This window comes from Styela clava, chromosome 6 (assembly GCF_964204865.1).
Source record: "Styela clava chromosome 6, kaStyClav1.hap1.2, whole genome shotgun sequence".
NCBI classification, from domain to species: domain Eukaryota; kingdom Metazoa; phylum Chordata; class Ascidiacea; order Stolidobranchia; family Styelidae; genus Styela; species Styela clava.
In genome coordinates this window covers 23691606-23713900 of record NC_135255.1, presented here as the reverse complement: position 1 = coordinate 23713900, position 22295 = coordinate 23691606, and the positions used below count along the sequence as shown (strand labels likewise).

The following is a 22295-nucleotide window of genomic DNA, read 5'->3' as shown; positions in this document are numbered from 1 at the left end:
TGACAAAATTAAATGTCAATGATGATCCATTAAAATAGATGTATTGGAAATAGTGTTGCCAGTAATATTAATAATACTGACACTGAATGCTTCGCGGGCCGCACGAAATTCTCTGGAAACATCGACAGTGGACTTCTCATCAAGTTTGGTTGTTAGACAAATACCGGTACTACGATTCAATAGGAGTTGAATTATCACAAAATGAATGGACATGCAGTCAATACTTTGCATTTTACAATTTGCTTATAATATATTTATATTGGAATATATTTGGCGGACCGGCAGCAAGGTTGACGCGGACCGGCGGTTGAGAACCACTGAAGTAGTCATTAGTAGTATTCGAAATGGGAAAAAACGAAGATTGCAACTGTTTATATGAAAGCTCATCAATAACTCACGCATAGTTAGGTTAAATATGCACTTGGTCTAAAGAAAACTATTTTTTTTAAATTTTCACGGAAATAATTTTGTCAAAATTATGATATTTTTCGCATAATCACTAATTATCCACAATATCGGTCGATATGGATCGAATATCACTGATTACCAACACAAGTTATGCGGAATGGCAACAGCAAGGATTTACAGTAGCTTAGTTGTTTGATTCTAAAACTTTGTTCAGAGAGAAAACTCAATCACCTATTGAATTAAAGGTGATCGAGCGAGGATATAAAAACAAAATTTTAAATGGAAGAAGTGAGTGGAATTGTAACGATGTCTGAGGGGATTTAGTCTGATGTTAGAGTCAGAGCTGTATTGTATAATTTAGTGGAGTTGGATATTAGACTACAATTTCGGAGTGAAAGATTGTTGACAGAATGTTGCATTTGTGGAGTAGGGAGTGGTGTTGGGTTTCAAAATTTTGGTCAATCAGGATTTGAAATGTTGAATTTAGCGTCTGATTAAAATTTTCTTAGTAACATTAGAGGCCTGGTACTGCTAAAATATCTGTAAAATTACCAGATATTACCTGTGATTTATCATTATTGCAACTGTTACAAATTCATTTACACTGAAATGCCAAGCAACACCTGTCAATCATTATGAACTGTTGTTGGATGGATTTAGTGGAATAATATTAAAACCGATTTTAAACAAATAGTAAGCTTATTCAACCCTGACCTTGATATTCGAACTTTGCATTGATGAAGCAAGGATTTTGAGATCAGATGATGTGAGAGGAACACCACCCAGCCAGAGGCAATCGAGAAGTGAACAACGACCGAAAACAGATGTCAGAGTGAATTTATCACTTGGAGTGAGAGGTATGTAGCTGAATCTAATCTCACGGATGGATGATTTGATGACGTTATCAGCACCATTTCCACATTCATCGAGTGCATGCATGAGCTCGAGTAGATCTTCCCCATTCAAGCCAGGTCGAATCTGATTTTTCAAGCTCGTTAACAAGATCGATCTCTTATTCTTCAGATCAATACCTTTGAAGAAAAACGGTGAGGTCAGGAAATTATTCAGTGACTGGTAAAGTTTGGTATATATCAGTTCTCTAACGATTCTGCCAATGGAACGAAAAATGAGTGCCGAATTAATATTAATGGGAACGTCCTCTGTCGAAACCCAAACAGAATTTTATGTCACGATCAATCAATTTCAATCGACAATATTAAAAAACTGGATTGCTTGGGGTCTTATTGGTGAAAAGCGGAGGATACATCATTTCAAAATTTTTTAAGGAAGTTAGAAAAATTTATTTCACTGAAACAGTCCATTAAAATTAAAGATGGCTTACATACCGCAATTATTTATATGTCGAAATTTGATTTTTTCATCAGCTCCAAGCCGAAGTTTCTATAAACTGGGAATTTGAGTTGAAAGTTTTTCAATCCGGAGGCGGTAGTCAATAATAAATATTCCATGGCCATAGATATGGTGGACATGATTTTAGGTTAGGTCAGATCGCATGAATCCTTAATTATCTACCTATATAAACAACTTGTATTCACCAGTTAATATTTAAAATGATCGATATGGAATCCAAATTAAATTGAGAAAGTTAACAGGAAAAATAATAGACGACAGAATTTCCTCTCCAACTTCTGTATCTCAGACTAACGTAATGGGCAGCGAATATAGCGAATACAATTCAGTGATTAAACTCACGATTAGGTATGAATAACAATTTTCCATCTTATTGGACATTGCGCTAGCGAAAATTGACAAAACACTCATACTTATGGAAAACGTCTGATAACACGCACAAACAATTTCCACTAATGAAGAGCTCACCCTGTTTGATAATCCCAACATCAGCTGCTTCACCCATTGCAATCTTGAATGTCTCGGGATTCAATATAGAGCCGCATACGATTCGACGAACTACGACCCAATGCTTTTTGTGGAGTTCAGTAGAAACAAACTTTTCGAATTCTTTTGTCGGCATTTCAGCAACGTAAAGGGCAGCAAGCGCTTCCTGCTCAACCGAAAGATAGAATGAGAAAAAAATACAAGTTTCAGAATGAAAAACGGAATCTGAGTATATGCCCAAGATCGTTTGCCCAGTTTCGCAGCCACCAGATCATCCTTCCGAGTTATCTTTTATGTTTAATTATGTTTTTTTCCTTCAAAGGTCATCGTCATCACACAATTCGATAACTTACACAGATTTATTTCATATTTTACGGTAATGTATGAGTATTTTACGGTAATGTATGAGTATTTCGTCTGTGCTATGTCTTTAATGGTTTGTTTGCCATTAACAACGATTCAGCTATCTCAACGCCCCATAGTAACAGTTCTCACGCCTGTGATTAAGAAATTCTTGTTATACACAAATATTATTCCAAATAGGATCCAAGACTGTGCTGGGTAAAGAATGTTGTCAAATAATATTTTATGTCGTCGTATATTTTATTCAGAATTTGTTGCATATATATATCTACAGACGTTTGCTCAAAGCAAGGTCACGAGAATTCACTCAGAAATTAAAAAGTAATGTTCCCTGAGCAAAGCTACAGGCGACGCTAAAGTTGGACATGATTGCATCGATGAGACTGCTGCAGCTATTTTCATTTCAGACGCCGGACAGTGACTAATATCTTGTCAGTTCTGTATTGTGCACCGAAATTACAGACATTTACACAGTGGCGGCGCGTGGTCAATTTGACAACCGGGGCAAGCTACTGCGGGAACAAGTCACCCCCATCTACGGGGACAGGATGAGCGCTGTAAGTTCTCCCATCATTTTATGAGTATGAAAACCATTCCATCGGTAACAACCAATCGGCAAAAGCGACAATTTTCAACGATAAGAAAGTGTCTTTAAAACCGGTCCAAGTCAAGGGATTAATAAATATAGACATAGTTTATTTTGAAACCTCTTTCAAAAGGCAATATTTACCCAGATAAATACAATGACATATTAACAGAAACTTCGGGAAAGCAGACAAAACCTAAAATAAGGTTTAAAACGTCACTATAAAGAAAGGAAAGTTAATGCAAAGATAAGGACATGCGTCGCTCACTCATAGATATATATGCTGCTAGACTTCTACTGCTTGAACATATATGCAACACGCAGCGGTTTCTTGGAAGCAAAATGCTCAATAACGCGCTGATTAAAGTCATGCATCCCAGAAATACCGTCTCCATCCATTAGCAGTCACTGTATCTAGGGATGCGGTGTATTACAGTATTGAGAGATCATCTTGATGCCGCAACTGTTTCGAAAGGGACATCTAAGGATATCCAAAATGATTTGCTCGACTCGACTCGAATGTATAAAATTTATTTACAACATTTGGCTCTCGAAATTGAGAATTGCCAGTTCCTTTCGATTCAGTCTGACGAGACAACTGACATCACGTGCGTTTCCCAACTGGCTGTGATTTTTCGGTTTGTGAAAGATGGTAAACCTACCGAGAGATTTCACAGCTTTGTACCAATCGTTGATCGCACGGCTTGCGGGATATCGGCTGTACTGAAAGAAGTGTTACAGCCTTACAACGCGAAGTCAAAATTGATAGCTCAAACTTATGACGGCGCGGCAGTCATGATTGGGTCGAAACATGGTGTTCAAGTTTATATAAAAGAAGATTTTCCTCATGCGCATTTTTTACATTGTTATGCACACCAATTTAACCTCGTTATTAAAAATATGTGTCTTGAAACCCCTCTCGTCCGTATATTTTTTACAAATGTTTCGGGGTTTTCTTTATTTTTTCTGTTTCGCCGAAGCGCTCTGACATCCTTCGCCAGATATGTAGCCGCCGTCTCCCAGCTTGTGCACCAACACGTTGGAACTCGTTGGCGTGTCCGAAATTAGGTCTGAGCTCATTGAGTGTTTCAATGGCATTCAGAGCTCTCCGGTTTGGGACGAACGCTCTGTGATGGAGACGGCAGGTCTAAAGTGTCTGCTAGAAGATGGTGAGTTTTCATTTTTTCTCGCTTTTTTCTCCACAATATTCTATCACGTGGATGTATTATACGGCGCATTGCAGTCAAGGCTAATGAATGGAGCGTCTGTGCAGTCGTGTATTTCAGACTTCTGCGATGCTGTATCTCGTATCCGGGAAACAATAAAATACGTATTCCACCATATCCAAAAATACCCCTCTATTAGAAGAGCCAGCCCGTTCATCGTGCCCATGGAGAGACAGCTCGTGACAACCAATGAACTTCAAAACATCTAACAATCGACCGAAAACATGGCGGTTTTTCTAGACGTTTTGGTTGTGCCGACGAATAGAAACCGCGCGTCCTTCATCCAACTGTGCTGCAATATTAACATTTCCGAATGTTCGGTATTTTACTGCATTGTTCAGATGCTCCATAGAAGATTGATGATCCCTGGCACGCTCAGAAAGATGTTTAAGATCTCTAAAACCAAATTTACACTAACGTGAGTCACGGGCGGAAGCAAAAAGTAGGCAATAAAAACAAAAAAGTGCATTTTTGTCCTCGCTGTAACACAACCATTCGTGTTTTTTATAACAAGTTTCTGCGCAGAATGTACGCCGACGCTTTCCTCCGTCATGGGATTGTTCCAGTGAACAATTTTTTGGTTGATAAGGCCCAAGACGTTGTACCTATAATTTTTGTTTCATCGGCAGCTGCGAAAATGGAGTGCGAAGTAGTGCATCAACCTTATTCATTATGAGGTCTAAGGCTAAGAAATGCGAAGCCGGAAAGAAGTGAGGAGCTCAAAAGAAATGTGGAAAATCGAAAGCAAATGGACTAAAGGTCTCTAACTGATTCAAATAGCGAAACGAACGACAAAAACGAAGGCGAGGAAACTATCAACTCTTCAAGCAACCAACGAACGAGAAGGAATGCGTGAATATGTCAACACGTTGTTGTAAGAAACGTCGGCATTGTGTCGTCATAATTTCGGGGCTAGCCCCGATCGGCCCCGATGATTTAGTAAAAGAAACCGAAAACAAACGAGACAAACGCGGCGAGTGGAAGATAAAAAAGAGAATACGATATACAATGAGAAACCGGGGCAAAATCGGCGTCGCCCCGTCGACGTTCGGCAAAGGCTTTGCTAGCAAAAAATGAACCATGTCGGGAGAATATGGCTAGTGTAGACAGTCTGTGCAACCGATATTGAGGTATTTTTCGAATATTTTTTATTATACCGAAAAAACAACCGGTTGGCCCTATTGACGCGCCGCCACTGCATTTACAGTAAGTACAAAGCTGTCAATCGATTTTGGGCAAAGGGGTGTTTTATTATAGTTAGAGAGTCATGCTTTGGTGACGTTATGATATCACTGCAACCGAAAAAACAAAACAGTTTTGAGCGAAGTACCTTTTCAACAAGTCGTGTCATCAACGCAAAATCATTGAATTTCTCGCTTTACTTCAAGTAAGATGGTAAAAGTTATTTACTCGGCCTCGACAAACACTCTTGCGACAAACTCGTTTAGCCAACAGTTTTGAGCGATTAATACAAGCTTTTCGACAAGTTGACAGAAGAGATTTATTCGCTTGTCGTCGATGATTCAAGTTATTGACAAGTTTCAAACGAGATGAGAAGAGAAAAATGCAAGTAGTGCAAATCAGACCAAGAAGCAGTTTTAATGAGAAGTCTGGTCGATAATAAGTTGTTCAATCCGACCAAATATATATTGTGTATGTTTCTATCTAATTTATATTTCTGAGAATATAATTTAATACTAACTCGGAACCGACAAAAATTACACCGGGCTGAGACTATAACTTTGCTATCAAAATGTGAACCAGTTGAGAAAATATTATTCCGCACTTTTTATTGGAAATTAACGATCTGGTGCGCGCGAACCTGGTTTGAATTCAGGGCAAATAAGAAAGTAAGTCTTACTAAACTCGAAATTGAAATTTTTTATCAAGCCGGAACAAGTCAAACCATATGTTACATGAGTTTTTCTACTTCCAAGATACAATGCCCTGAAGCCATGCCTTAGTTTACGAACCTGAATGGACTGGTGGATGAAAAAGAATACAAAGTTCCTTTCGAAGAGTCGTTGGTTGATTCCAATTGATCTTGGTATTGGGATCATGATATCTTTCAAGTGATCAATGGAGATTCCTTCAGGCAAATCTGATTGGGCGAAAGTAACTTTCTCGTTCCTCATTCCGTCAAAAGACATTTTCTTCAAGCTGTTGAACACTTCGTAAATGGATACATCCTCTCTTCCACCTGCTCTCATATGCTCTGATTTCATGGTATTCAGCAAGACAAGAAGCAGGATGTCGGTCATTTTCTTGGGATTGAGGTTTCTGTACAGTATCAGCACGGTTACTGTAAGAACGAGAAACATCGGAATCGAGCAAAGAGAAAGTAAGCCGCGTGCTTCTTTTTTGAGACGTTTCATGACATATTCGCCATGCTCTCCACTAAATGCGTAGATGAGCTTTTCCACACTATCTTCATCGAGACCTGCTAAGGCGATGACTCTCTCAGGGCGAACTTCTCCTTCGAAGAAACGTAAAACGTGTTCACGTGATGAGTAGAGAAGCTTGATGCCGGGTAAAAGCTTTTGAGCGAGGATGAGATTTATGAGAAGCTTTGGATCTGCTTTATCATAGTGATTGGCGTTACCGCGTAATTTGCCAAGATCTTGAGGGGAAGCGTATTGATCAGCTCCATCAATTACGAGAAGAAACTTTTCGGGATGCAATCTGATCCATCCAACACCATGATCTCGGACATCTTCATCCAAATCTGTATCTCCGAACAATAATTTCCCGAGACTGACTTCCTTCTTAGATAGAAGATCTCGAAAGTTCATGTGACGAACAACCTCGACTCCTCTAAGCTCTGGTATCTTTTGATCAAGCACATCAACGGAGAAACTTTTAGACATTTCGGTTTTGCCATATCCGGCTCCCCCGACTAGAGCAACTCTCGATTTGCCATCCGAAAAAAAGCTTTCCATGGATATTTCTTTGCCAGGTTGCTTCTGAGTGAGCTGGCTGAAACCAAGCTCTGGCTTATATTCAGCATTCTCGGCAGCGCTTCCATAGAAATCGACATCCACTGTACGAGGCTGAATCTTGACATCCGGAATTGTAAGACATCCGATAGTTGAAGCTGGCTGTGCATTTCTCCTCGTTAAATCGTTGATTTCTTTCTTGAATATCTGTACCTTTTCTACAACGTAGATGCAAAAAATAAATTTAAAGTTCGCCCTATTTCGTATATTGCACACTCATAAAAATGAACACTTATGACACTTTTACTACTGTTGCACTATTTTTCAGATCTACCCCCATTATATTGATCGCTAGATGGAGTAGATGAAAAACAAACATTTTTTGAAATATTGAGAAATATTGCACAAATTTTTTTATTTTTCAACATTATATCTTTCGCAATAAAAAATATTATATTACGTCTGAACATTCGTTTACTTTAAACGATAAAGAGTTCACTTCAATTTTTTTCAATATAAAGATATTTGGATTTGAGACTTCTTCCAATGAATAAATTCAAACAGCAATGGATAGAATGTATATCAGTCTCTTATCATTGAAATTTGTTATGCTGGTTTGCATCATCCTCATGGCTTTGTAGCTCTGTTCCTGTGTTGTATATCAGTTCTCTCCAACCAGACATTCTCCATTTATACAATGGTATATAGAAAACACCAAGAGTTCAATTGAACCAAATTTTTCCATTACAACTTTAAATTTCTCAAACAACCTGAAACTCAGTCCAAGATTTTGACAGCATTCAACTTTGACCTTCCTCATTTAGGACTTCGAGCAAACCATCAGAAACAAATCACACTGACTGAAGTTAAATTAGATTTTCGCATTTCCCAAAAAGCCGATGGGAATAAAACCATCAAGCAATGTTGAGAATATGCTTATGAACTCAGTTTATCTTTCTGTGGCAATTTGTGTCCTTTGTTAGTTACTGCAAATTCGTGTCCAAGTTTACAACATATATTCGCTTTATTTTATATATTATGTAATTGTACAGCGCATTTGTAGTTGTGTGTGTTCTTTCTTCATTCATATACATTATTCTGTTTGAACGTAGCAATCTCAAATTGCATATTTGAGATAATATGGTGCATGCCGATGAACTGTGCGACTTAGGTAAACAAGGTCTTGTGAATATTTTATTGTTTTTTTTTTTAATTTAAAGATTCTGACACACATGAGCTGTGAACTGACGTAACGGTAACCTACTACCAACTCTATTGACATGATTATTATCAATTTGGTTCATTATAAAACAATTATAAAACATTATAAAACAAATTTCCAAAATTATCTTAAGTGTTTCTCATATCAAGTCGCTTTCAATGACTGATATTGTTTTAATAAACTGACTCGAGTAATAAATAAAAATAGCATATTTTCTTGCCACGAAATACGCGAGTATATTTGTGAGCTTGCGTTATATCGTAGTTCAACTTGTTCATGAACTTAAAAATGATTTGACCTAATCAAACAGCAACCTTTAATATTATCTCGCATTCTTGTGACATATATGAATTCAAAGTCCTTTTTTTCCTTTTATTAAAGTTATCGCGTGGAGGCATTCACGGGACGAGTTTTCAAAACTGACCTCTTGCTCGTTTTATAACCTTCCGATGTCGCGAAAGGCTCTATATTATGCAGTTGGATACGAAACTACAAAACTAGGTCAGAGTTGCTTGGCTTTATGGTTACCACGCATCGCCATATTTTATGAGCATTTTTATTTTCTCTGCTTATTAAAATATGTATGTGCTCAAAATATGCGGGATATTTTATCACTTTTTCATTCTTAAAACTTTTAAATTCTTAAAAAAAAAACTGATGAACTTTGTGAAGACCCATATTTTAGAAAAATTATTAAACTTGTAACACTTGATTTGATTCATCAATACTAAATTTTCGAAAATGATATCATTAAGCAATACAAACATATCAGTCGAGAAAAAATTAACTTTATGTTGACAATGTAACCATAGGTATACTATCGTGTCTCCCTGAAGCTATATGTAAATTTTGAATTTTGTGTGCGAATATTTGGTGAAAAAATATAAGTAACCCTGTTATAGTGTCCCCCTAAAGATATATGCGATTATAAATTTTGCATGCGAAGCTTTGGTGAGAATAGTTGAGTAGCCCTGTTATAGTGTCTCCCTAAAGATATATGTAAATCATATATAGTTGTGTGCGAAGATTTGGTGAAAATAGTTAAGTAGCCCAGTTATCATTTCTCTCTAAAGATATTTGTAAATCTTTAATTTTGTGTGCGAACATTTGGTGAAAATAGTTGAGTAGCCCAGTTATCATTTCTCCCTAAAGATATATGTAAATCTTTAATTTTGTGTGCGAACATTTGGTGAAAATATCTAAGTAGCCCTGTTATAGTGTCTCCCTAAAGATATATGTAAATTTTTAATTTTGTGTGCGAACATTTGGTGGAAATAGTTAAGTAGCCCAGTTATCATTTCTCCCTAAAGATATATGTAAATCTTTAATTTTGTGTGCGAACATTTGGTGAAAATAGTTGAGTAGCCCAGTTATCATTTCTCCCTAAAGATATATGTAAATCTTTAATTTTGTGTGCGAACATTTGGTGAAAATATCTAAGTAGCCCTGTTATAGTGTCTCCCTAAAGATATATGTAAATCTTTAATTTTGTGTGCGAACATTTGGTGAAAATAGTTGAGTAGCCCTGTTATAGTGTCTCCCTAAAGATATATGTAAATCTTTAATTTTGTGTGCGAACCTTTGGTGAGAATAGTTGAGTAGCCCTGTTATAGTGTCTCCCTAAAGATATATGTAAATCATATATAGTTGTGTGCGAAGATTTGGTGAAAATAGTTAGGTAGCCCAGTTATCATTTCTCCCTAAAGATATATGTAAATCTTTAATTTTGTGTGCGAACATTTTGTGAAAATATCTAAGTAGCCCTGTTATAGTGTCTCCCTAAAGATATATGTAAATCTTTAATTTTGTGTGCGAACATTTGGTGAAAATAGTTGAGTAGCCCTGTTATAGTGTCTCCCTAAAGATATATGTAAATCTTTAATTTTGTGTGCGAACATTTGGTGAAAATAGTTGAGTAGCCCAGTTATCATTTCTCCCTAAAGATATATGTAAATCTTTAATTTTGTGTGCGAACATTTGGTGAAAATAGTTGAGTAGCCCTGTTATAGTGTCTCCCTAAAGATATATGTAAATCTTTAATTTTGTGTGCGAACATTTGGTGAAAATAGTTGAGTAGCCCAGTTATCATTTCTCCCTGAAGATATATGTAAATCTTTAATTTTGTGTGCGAACATTTGGTGAAAATATCTAAGTAGCCCTGTTATAGTGTCTCCCTAAAGATATATGTAAATCTTTAATTTTGTGTGCGAACATTTGGTGAAAATAGTTGAGTAGCCCTGTTATAGTGTCTCCCTAAAGATATATGTAATTCTTTAATTTTGTGTGCGAACCTTTGGTGAAAATAGTTGAGTAGCCCTGTTATAGTGTCTCCCTAAAGATATATGTAAATCTTTAATTTTGTGTGCGAACATTTGGTGAAAATAGTTGAGTAGCCCAGTTATCATTTCTCCCTAAAGATATATGTAAATCTTTAATTTTGTGTGCGAACATTTGGTGAAAATAGTTGAGTAGCCCTGTTATAGTGTCTCCCTAAAGATATATGTAAATCTTTAATTTTGTGTGCGAACATTTGGTGAAAATAGTTGAGTAGCCCAGTTATCATTTCTCCCTGAAGATATATGTAAATCTTTAATTTTGTGTGCGAACATTTGGTGAAAATATCTAAGTAGCCCTGTTATAGTGTCTCCCTAAAGATATATGTAAATCTTTAATTTTGTGTGCGAACATTTGGTGAAAATAGTTGAGTAGCCCTGTTATAGTGTCTCCCTAAAGATATATGTAATTCTTTAATTTTGTGTGCGAACCTTTGGTGAAAATAGTTGAGTAGCCCTGTTATAGTGTCTCCCTAAAGATATATGTAAATCTTTAATTTTGTGTGCGAACATTTGGTGAAAATAGTTGAGTAGCCCAGTTATCATTTCTCCCTAAAGATATATGTAAATCTTTAATTTTGCCAATCCATGGAAATCTTGTACTTGGTGACCGTTAATCGTATTTACTAACTTACAATTCACTATTCTAATTATTAACAGTTTTGGTAGCTTTTGGCATCTCAGTGGCTGCCCATAACAAACAATTTTTTTACAGGGGAGGCTTCTCAGATGGCGATGTAAATCCTATAGCCAATACACCTCACTTGGAACGTCTAGCCCAGTGGTCTCAACCATTTTTCCTTTTGTGGCCCACTCTTGTTGCACAAAATATTCTGTGGCTCAAAAACCTTTTCATGCAAAGGAAAAACCACAAAAAAAATTAGATGCTCTTTTTGCAAAGTTACGCTTCCACTTTAATAATTAAAATAGAGTTACCACTCAGCAGCAAAAACAGCATCATCCATAAACTTTTAATGCTATCCAAGTTTAACTAATTTATCAATTTTTAATAGTTTTGTGGCCCACCTGAAAATATTTCTGTGGCCCAGAAGTGGGCCATGGCCCTCTGGTTGAGAACCAATCCTACGCCTAACTTAAAGAGTCTTGTATGGAAATTTAAAAATAGTGTCGAACAGTGTCAGTAGCTCTAGGCCCTCTTGGCTGCCCATAATATTTATAGGAGAGAATATCTTTTGCTTTGGAGTGAGTGTAGAACAGGGGTGGGGAAGGTTTTTGGATCAAGGGCAAAAAATATTGCCCACCTAGACTGACGGGCCATGTAAGTGTGACGCAAAACGTAATATTTTATGGATATGGAGTATTACAGAAGCATGAAAGTGGAAAACAATTAGTCTCGCGCCAAAACTAAATTTAATCGCAATATCAACAAATTCCTTGAGGTATTCTTACCTAAAACATCAAAATTTGGTTTTAGTTTGGTTGTGGCAGCATCAGGCGGGCCAGATTGATTTATCCAACGGGCCGTAGTTTGCCCATCTCTGGTCTAGAACGACATGACCTAGTTTTGAGCATATTTTCTTACGATGGTAACAAAATTGAGCAGAAATATCTTTAAACACTCACCAGGTTCCTGCCTTACTGGTCTTGGATCAGCCTGAGATGGTTCAGCATCAGGTCTGAGTGGTTCAGCGTCACCCGCTCTCTCCTCATCTACAGGAAGTTCCATTGGACGAGGATGCAGTGGAGGCTGATCTGTATGGAAAGTGTAAATCAGGATGATATTTTATTCACATCTTGCGGAGACTCTGTAGTAAGATGCGTTATTCTAGAGCAGGGGTCACCAACCCGTTGCCCGCGGGCACCAAGTCGCCTGCAGGGACCATATGAGTCGCCTGCTGGTCTGTTTTAAAATAACTGAAAAAACGGCGCTTATTAGTAAGCTACATCTATTAATTTTATTCTTGCTATTCTTGTTTAAACTTTATACGAAAAATGGAAATGACAATATATTAATTGTTGGCACGGTCAGCCTTTTCTATAGGTGACATCGGTAATGTCACACGTCATACCAATTATGACATCACACACACTAGATCAGCTGGAGTCATGCCTGTCATTCATTTCCAACCTTTTTTTAATGAAACTTGGACATGTATGGTGGCCCATCGTAGTCACGCGTAAAATTCAAAATAAAAAATAAAATAAGAAAACCGAAAATAAAAAAACAGTTGTGAAAAAACATAAAAATAATTGAAAAAAAAATGAAAAATAAAAACGAAATAAAAAAAACGGAAAAAATTTAAAAAAAAAAAAAAAAAAAAAAAAAATGAATAAAAAGAAAATAAAAGGTTGACAACGATGGTCCGCCTCGTAGCCCATCGTTGTCACGCGTTTTTATTTTTAAAAAATTTGCTTCTGCTCGGGACCAACGTTGTCAGGCTTAATCCTACGCGCACAAATTTGTTCCCTGGGTTTCTAACTCACTACAGATTTTCTTGAGCAATATTCAATATGAAAATGTTCTATAAATTCTCCATGCTACAAGTTCAACAAGAAGTAGTATATTAATATTAATAATGATAAGAGAATATAGAATTGAATACAAAAATTCGGAAAATTTATTTTTACGTGTAGAAGGTAATTTAATTGGATAATGCTGCTTAAGTATTCAGTGGTCTGAACACTCGCGATGCCGGTACCGTACCGTCTTACCAAATACCGGTAGTCGGTTATAGTCGCTTTGCGTCTGACCGTACCGGTAGCCATGCAATCACTCATGAAAGAATGGGAGATACGGATAGTCTCGTAGAATATAGACTACTAAAACACTCTCTGCGCCTGCCCCATACCGTACAGCCGTAACGTACCGACCCAGACAAATGATAAATCGCCCGTGCTCAACCATTTATTTCAATCCATACCTCGATCCTAGTAGAATATAGTGGGTCGAGGTATGGATTGGAATAAATGGTTGAGCACGGGCGATTTATCATTTGTCTGGATCGGTACGTTACGGCTGTACGATATTGGGTAGGCGCAGAGAGTGTTTCAGTAGTCTATATTCTACGAAACTATCCGTATCTCCCATTCTTTCATGAGTGATTGCATGGGTACCGGTACGGTCAGATGGTACCGTACCGGCATCGCACGAGTGTCCAGACAACTGAGCAGTTAAGCAGCATTTTCCGATTAAATTACCTTCTACACGTAAAAACAAATTTTCTTATTCAATTCTATATTCTCTTACCATTATTATAAATATATTGCTTGTGGTTGAACTTGTAGCATGGAGAATTTATAGATCATTTTCATGTAGAATTTATTGGATATTGAACTCATGAAAATCTGTAATGAGTTAGAAACCCAGGAAACACATTTGTGCATGTAGGAAGGATTAAGCCTGACAACGTTGGTCCCAAGCAGCATCAAATTTTCTAAAAATAAAAACGCGTGACAACGATGGGCCACGAGGCGGACCATCGTTGTCAACCTTTTTATTTTCTTTTTATCCAGTTTTTTTTTAATTTTTTTTATTTTTCATTAATTAACCATAGACATGTCAAGCATTGTTGAGCAACGTTCAGTTCAGCCTTGATGTGGGACAGATGGATCTTAAAATTGTAACACTGCTAAATGACCTCCACCTCATAGCCAATCAGGGCCTGTTCACACTTTAGGGCTCTAGTTGACACAGAAAGTGTCGTGGTGTATGAACAAGACTAACTCAAAGTTTCGGTGTCAAGTTGCAAACTAGATACAACACAAGGGTGGAGAACATGCAATACCAGGTGTCCCACGTACTGAGGATGAATACACCAGATTTGGTCTTGGTTTAAAATATGATATTCACGATTTGTTAGATGTGTTGGTAAAATATAACATTTGATAGCACAACTACTTTTGAAAGTTTCATGAATAATTAACAATATCAGTGTCTCCTTGGCTAAATACCATTGATATTAAATTGGCTCTTCAGAAGAGCGCTTTTAGCTTAGTCAGTACCCAGAAAGTAGCCCGCTGCTTTATAAAGGTTGGTGGCCCCTGTTCTAGAGGCAAAGCAAGAGTATCCAGAAACATTTTAAGCCTTTTCAAAGGAGTTTTGACTAACTGTATTAAGCAGGATTATGGGGCACTTTTGGGCGAAAATCAAATTTTACTCCAGAACGAAGTGCCCGCCTGAAACCTTTGGTTGTTAAAATCACTCATTAACGAGGATTGATATATTTCTGTATTGACTGTCTAGCAGTGTTCACTATTAGAGCACTTTTTCACGAAAACAGTTCAAACCATTTTTAATGAGTACAATCCTTGTTCGAATATTTAAAATTGTGTAATCAAAAACTATGGCACCTAACTTTCGCACTCTTTGTTTCAATTGCGAAACAACTTCGCACTCATATTTTCATTAGAGTGAACACTGCAGGTATTTCTGATATTAGGAGTTTTGTCTAAATCAGTAATTTAATGTCTGGTGTTAAAATCTGTCTGTCAGATTTAAAAATTCCATGAAATTGGAACAATTATCTGGTCAGCTATGTTTATACTCAATCTCGGCTGTAACTGGACAAGTGAGAGCAGTGAGGTTTACTACTGCATTGATTATAAGCTTCTACCTTGCTACAATGAAGTTTTCTTTCACAAGTGCGACTTGAGCTGAGCCATCAACCCCAGATAACTTGTAAATCTGGCATCCACAATCAGGTTGCCATAACAACAGATGTCAGTGGAACTGTATTTGAGTAACAATTTACCTGTGTGGGATTCTCCTCTTTCATCCATGAAGGCCTTTACCAGTTGCCAGATTTTTTCAGTTGTTGCTGAATCTCCTGTGTTATTAAAATAGAAAATGATGAATCTGCTATTATGAATGAGTCTGCTATTAAACTTTTGGCGCTCCAGAATTGTTTGTACCAATATAGGGACAATAAGGACAGAAACTTATAGCCAGACAATTATTTAAACAAGAATGCATGGGCGTGTCAAACTTTTCTGCTGCCCAGGACGAGTAATTCTGCTGGTCAATAACGAATAATTCACTATTTCGAATACATTGGAAATTATTATTTTCGAATATGAAATTTCGAATACTTTGAAAATAAACTCAAGTAAAATAAGCTTATCTTGGTGTATGTCGGGATTTGCATACAATAAACAATGGAATAACCGTTACCTACAAGCTGGCTACCAGAAAATTTATACTTTTAAATATATTTGATATTTTAATATCAATAATTGATTATAAGTGATATTTTAAAGTTGTATGCCTTTTTTTAAGTACGAGAGTGCGAAACAAAATTAATTATAAAATGAAAGTTAACCATACATTTTATGTCCACAGATTGCCGCCGTATCTTAGAGTAGTTATGCATCAATTTATTCATAAGGTTGACGTAACTATGAGTTACGTTAAACACAATTAAATTAATACAAAAAGGCATTTTAAATGCTCTTATTGTTCACGAATTAATTTTCCTCGAGGGCCGCATTTGGCCCCCGAACAACAGGTTAGACACCCCTGATTTAAATCATCAAACTAAGCAACAAACTAATCCCTATAAAAAGCGATTATTACACCACCACGAAATTTCTATGTCAGTTTTCTTAAGTCGAACAATAAGACACAACAAATATCAAAGCTTTACCGTTTTTCAATTTCCACAAAACGAGCAAATCCAGATTCCTCTCTTCCACATTTTTTGCATTTTCTTTTATGTTTCCAACCTCGTGCATACTGAGCGATAAACCTTTCCCAGACAATGCAAATCTTTGGAACTGCGCTGCGTTGTCGAAGACTTTAGGAACTGCTAGGAAAGCATCCTCGATTCTTGAACCTGATAAGAAACTGAATCAATCACATTTGCATATGAAGCTAATTATTTGAGGGACACAAGGGCGAAATGCTAGAGGTCAATGTCTTATAGAGTGTTGTTGGAAAAACCCAGCATTTTGAAGTTGAAACAAAAAAAAATAACCTTAGTTTTTATATTTCCTGAAGAGGAAAACCAATAAAATAATTTATATATAGCATATCGACGCATGAAATCCAAATTGGGCTAAGTCCATTTTTCTAGTTTTGAGAAAAACGCAAAAAACGTTTTTTTTTTGTTTCTTTTTTTTATTTCTCTAATACCTTACATCGAGGATGTCTAGTTTTTATGGTCCACCAAAGTTACAATGAAGGCCATATTTAGATGGTATAACAAAATTTCTGCTCCGCCCCAATTTTTTTTGGGGGGGTTTTTTTTGGACTTAACCCTTTTTGGCTCTCAATTTTCTGGACCAGAAACAATTTTATTGGACTTAGGGCCCCTTTATTATGTTATTATAGAGGCTGGTATGGACTTAGCGCTTTGTATTATATTTTTTGGAAGGAGCTATGTCCAAAAAACGGACTTAGGCCCAACTTACAATGCAGTTATCCAGAGCTAAGTCCACTATAGTAGACACAGCTCTGTTTAGTTCTCAAATGTCCTAAGAGATCTAGAGCAGTGGTTCCCAAACTTTTTTGACCATCGCCCCCCTAAAGTAGTTTATACAACTTCATCGCCCCCCTCCACTACCAAAAAAATATAAAGTCAGAAACGAATATATTACATACCAAATAAGAAGACAAATTATAGTTTATAGTGTTTTTTAATGAGATAGATGAGCTTGGTGTTCTTCAGCGAGTTTTTTATTATATCTAAATTACCCCGTTTACTGATGGAAAGGTGATTTCGTTGTTTTAATAGCAATAGTAGCACGGCTGAAAACACCATATAATAGGTCGGAAATAAAAGAATCCAGGGTTCTACCGCCTCAAAAACCGCCGTGTACTCTTGCCTTATAGCATTTCACTTCCTAAATTCACCCCATTTCACATTAAAAAAAGAAAAAAAGTTAATTTTCCCAAAGTTATATTAATTCGTACATCTCATTCATTCGTACAGCCTGATGACCTGCACCAAAATACTTCGGAAAAGTTCATCCCCGATTCCTCATCCTATCACGTCCTCCAGTCCGATCACCAGTCCATAATTAACCAGCCATTTGCTTTTGGATTCATGGACTCGGATGGGGAAGAAGCCGTGAATGACTATCGGCTAGGGCCAAGGGGTCGGCAAATTTTATGTCGCTCGCAGGACAAAATTTAGGGTTGCTAGTCTTTTGCGGGTCGCATATATTTTTTGAAAGTTAAAAACGGAACAGCGTGCGAAAACTGCGACAATTCGTGAACTTAACTTAGTTGTCTTATTGAAAAAAGATCACAATGGCATTTAATGTGACACTGTCTTGTTGCTGCATCACACTGGATATCTTTACGACGCCAAGATTGAAACATTTTCTAAATGGGCATCACCAAACCCACATCTTTGCTTGTTCTTTGTAATGTTCATTTTCAAAAATAATGGTTTGCACAAATATGTACTTCCAAACATCGAAGTGAATATTTTCGCATGATTTGTGAAATTTTGATAAATATTTTCTTTAAGACGATACATTCTTACAAAAATTAAGCAGTGATGAATCTCCCGAATAGAATATGAATTTTATTTCCTTAGTGCTTTGCAATATATTCGAATATTTACTGCGCTATTGAACCCCTGCACTCAGCATCAACTTTTCTGCGTGTTTCCATTTGTCTAATTACAATTAAATTGTAGGCTCGTTAAACGAGTCGCTGTTCACTAAATTGTTGTGATATAGTATAATTAAGGCTAGACGTGTCTCACGATAAATTCTGTTATGTAAAAAAATGTAATTTACTCCTCGAGCGTAGATTATAAATAAAAAAATTTCATCGTCGAAACCGCCGTTTGAATATTTCCCCGGGCATAGACTTCTATGGTGGCCCATCGTTGTCACGCGTAAAATTGAAAATAAAAATAAAAAACCGAAAATAAAAAAATTGTTGTAAAAAAACATAAAAATAATTAAAAAAAAATGAAGAAAAAAATAAAAATTAAAAAAAAATAAATGAAAACGAAAAAAAAAAAAAAAAATAAAAAAATTTAAAAAGAAAAAAAAAATTAAAAAAAAAAAATTGAATAAAAAGAAAATAAAAAGGTTGACAACGATGGTCCGCCTCGTGGCCCATCGTTGTCACGCGTTTTTATTTTTAGAAAATTTGCTTCTGCTTGGGACCAACGTTGTCAGGCATAATCCTACGCGCACAAATGTGTTCCCTGGGTTTCAAACTCACTACTGATTTTCTTGAGCAATATACAATATGAAAATGTTCTATAAATTCTCCATGCTACAAGTTCAACAAGAAGTAATATATTTATAATAATGACAAGAGAATATAGAATTGAATACGAAAATTCGGAAAATTTGTTTTTACGTGTATAAGGTAATTTAATTGGAGAATGCTGCTTAACTACTCAGTTGTCTGGCCACTCGCGATGCCGGTACCGTACCGTCTTGCCAAATACCGGTAGTCGGTTATAGTCGCTTTGCGTCTGACCGTACCGGTAGCCATACAATCACTCATGAAAGAATGGGAGATACGGATAGTCTCGTAGAATATAGACTACTGAAACACTCTCTGCGCCTGCCCCATACCGTACAGCCGTAACGTATCGATCCAGACAAATGATAAATCGCCCGTGCTCAACCATTTATTTCAATCCATACCTCGATCCTAGTAGAATATAGTGAGTCGAGGTATGAATTGAAATAAATGGTTGAGCACGGGCGATTTATCATTTGTCTGGATCGGTACGTTACGGCTGTACGGTATGGGGCAGGCGCAGAGAGTGTTTCAGTAGTCTATATTCTACGAGACTATCCGTATCTCCCATTCTTTCATGAGTGATTGCATGGGTACCGGCACGGTCAGACGGTACCGTACCGGCATCGCACGAGTGTCCAGACAACTGAGCAGTTAAGCAGCATTTTCCAATTAAATTACCTTCTACACGTAAAAACAAATTTTCGTATCCAATTCTATATTCTCTTATCATTATTATAAATATATTGCTTGTGGTTGAACTTGTAGCATGGAGAATTTATAGAACATTTTCATGTTGAATTTATTGGATATTGCTCATGAAAATCAGTAGTGAGTTAGAAACCCAGGAAACACATTTGTGAGTGTAGGATTAAGCCTGACAACGTTGGTCCCAAGCAGCATCAAATTTTCCAAAAATAAAAACGCGTGACAACGATGGGCCACGAGGCGGACCATCGTTGTCAACCTTTTTATTTTCTTTTTGTCCACTTTTTTTCCAATTTTTTTTTTTTTTTTAATTTTTTTTTTCAATTTTAATTTTTTTGTATTTGTTTTATTTTTCAATTTTTTTTTTTTCAATTTCAATTTTTTTTTTTATTTTTTTTTTTTCAATTATTTTTATGTTTTTTCACAACTATTTTTTTATTTTCGCTTTTTCATTTTATTTTTTCATTTTTTTTTTAAATTTTACACGTGACAACGGTGGGCCACCATAGACTTCCATGTTTACTTCGTGACATTGGCCAATCAGCAAGAAGCAAAAAACGTAACAATGACCCCTTTCGCATCCGCTCAGACACTCTCACTCAGACAGATTTTTAGACGTGGTCGTGAACACTACCTCATTTTTGCGTTTTGAATTATATTCGTTAGTTTTTAGTTGTTTTTCGGAAATTTAAATATAAATCAAATAAGCCAATGATTACTTTGTCTTCCTATGAGTTTCAGCTTGAATACAGCAATCAAAAATTAGTGTAAAAATAGCTGTGATAGACTAGGCTAAAATTCTTTATCGGTACTTTTAAAAAACAAATTGTTAAATGGTGTGTATTAGAATGATAGTTTGAAACAAATACCCCATTTTACAGGCAACAACCCGCAAAACTACTCTTAAAATAATCAGTATGGGAAAAATTTTCCGCGGTCAAAGGTCGGGGAAAGGTCCATTCAGTGAATCGTCCTGGGCCAGATTATTTTACTCCGGCCGTATTTTGCCGACCACTGGGATACGCAAACTACCGTACCTTTCTGCGAAGACGAGACCAGAAATCCTTTCGCGTGTGAATATCACCCTCATGATTCAAGCCTGCGAATGCAAACAGAGTACTGATTTAAATGCGCCGAACATAAAACAGGTTTCGCGAAATCGCCCCCCTATCGCCCCCTTAGACTTTTTCGCCCCCCTCTGTATCGCTTTCGCCCACTGGGGGGCGATATCGCCCACTTTGGGAATCACTGATCTAGAGCAGGGGTTCTCAAACTTTTGGTGTTGCGGAGCCCCTGAAAAGGTTGACCATTATTTGCGGAGCCCCAAAAGAAATGTTAAAATTGTAGCTTTCCGATAAATATTCCTGAGTAAGTTAAAAGTACTTTACTTAATTTAAATGCTAAACCTTTTTTAATGGGGTTAATGCAAGTCATAAATAAATCAAAATTTCAAAGATAAATTATATATATATACTCTTACTAAAGCTGTAAATTTGACACTTGACAAACATATTAATAAACTAGGGGTCGAATCTTTTCCCTTTTGACATTTTCGGAAGTCGTATTTTGCCCAGATCTTGTGATTTTTTTAACGGCGATATCTTGCTTAATAATAATCTCGAGTGCAAAAGAACAAATCAAGTTTGACAAGTTCCAAGATCGCAAAAATACGACTCCAATTTATCCATAGGTGGCAGTTTATCACGTATTTTATGTTATTTTAGAATAGTATTCCTTCATTTTAGTAATCCTAATAGTAATCTCGAATGAAACTTGAGTAACTATGAGTACAATTGAATTATTACGACGAGACACTTTAAATGCTCGCATCGGCCATACATTGAATATTTTACGCAACAGAAATCTCGTTATCCGTTTTTTATAATCGCAAAGAATGTTGCGCGGAAATTTCCGATTCAAATCCCCACCTCTTGAGAATCCCGGCTGCGCTCCAGCTTATAAATAATGTCATTTTTCGATTCCGCCTCTTTGCCATATTTCGAGGCTATAATGTTGTCAAATTTTATCAAAGCTGTTATTGTTTCTTTGAACAGTTACAAAACTAGTCATTATTTTAAAAAGTAATCGGATAGCTCACAGAGCCCCTAGGTTTCTCTCGCGGAGCCCTGGGGCTCCGTACGGAGCACTTTGAGAACCTATGATCTAGAGCACCTAGAGATAAAGCAAATAGACCGAAATGTAGAGCTAAGTCCAGGAAAATCAGCAATTGAAAAATGTTATTTTTTGGAAAAGTGGACTTAGCACTGTCTGGTTTTGAGGTGTCGATATATACAGTATAAACAGGGATTTTGAGGAAAGCAATACCAGAGCAGACATGGAGACACAATGGTAAAAACAAATAGCACATCCGATATGAGTAGGGTGACCATATTTTTGTGACGCCTCCAAAGACAACGACCCCTTTACTGTGATTTTGTAACTTCACATTTTCCTATTTTACTACATAGGGTTATTTTTTAAAT

At 36.6% G+C, this 22295-nt stretch overlaps 1 protein-coding gene across 1 annotated transcript in view; it reads right to left on the bottom strand.

Moving 5' to 3' along the window:
- LOC120333711 (protein NLRC5-like) overlaps nt 1–22295 on the bottom strand; it is a 33809-nt gene that overhangs the window by 7418 nt on the left and 4096 nt on the right. Inside the window, exons 6-11 of the mRNA XM_078113345.1 lie at nt 16535–16723; nt 15644–15718; nt 12516–12644; nt 6414–7594; nt 2248–2431; nt 1123–1439 (exon numbers count right to left, since the gene is read on the bottom strand). Coding sequence (XP_077969471.1) covers nt 1123–1439; nt 2248–2431; nt 6414–7594; nt 12516–12644; nt 15644–15718; nt 16535–16723 — 2075 coding nt within the window. The remainder of the gene's footprint in view (nt 1–1122; nt 1440–2247; nt 2432–6413; nt 7595–12515; nt 12645–15643; nt 15719–16534; nt 16724–22295) is intronic.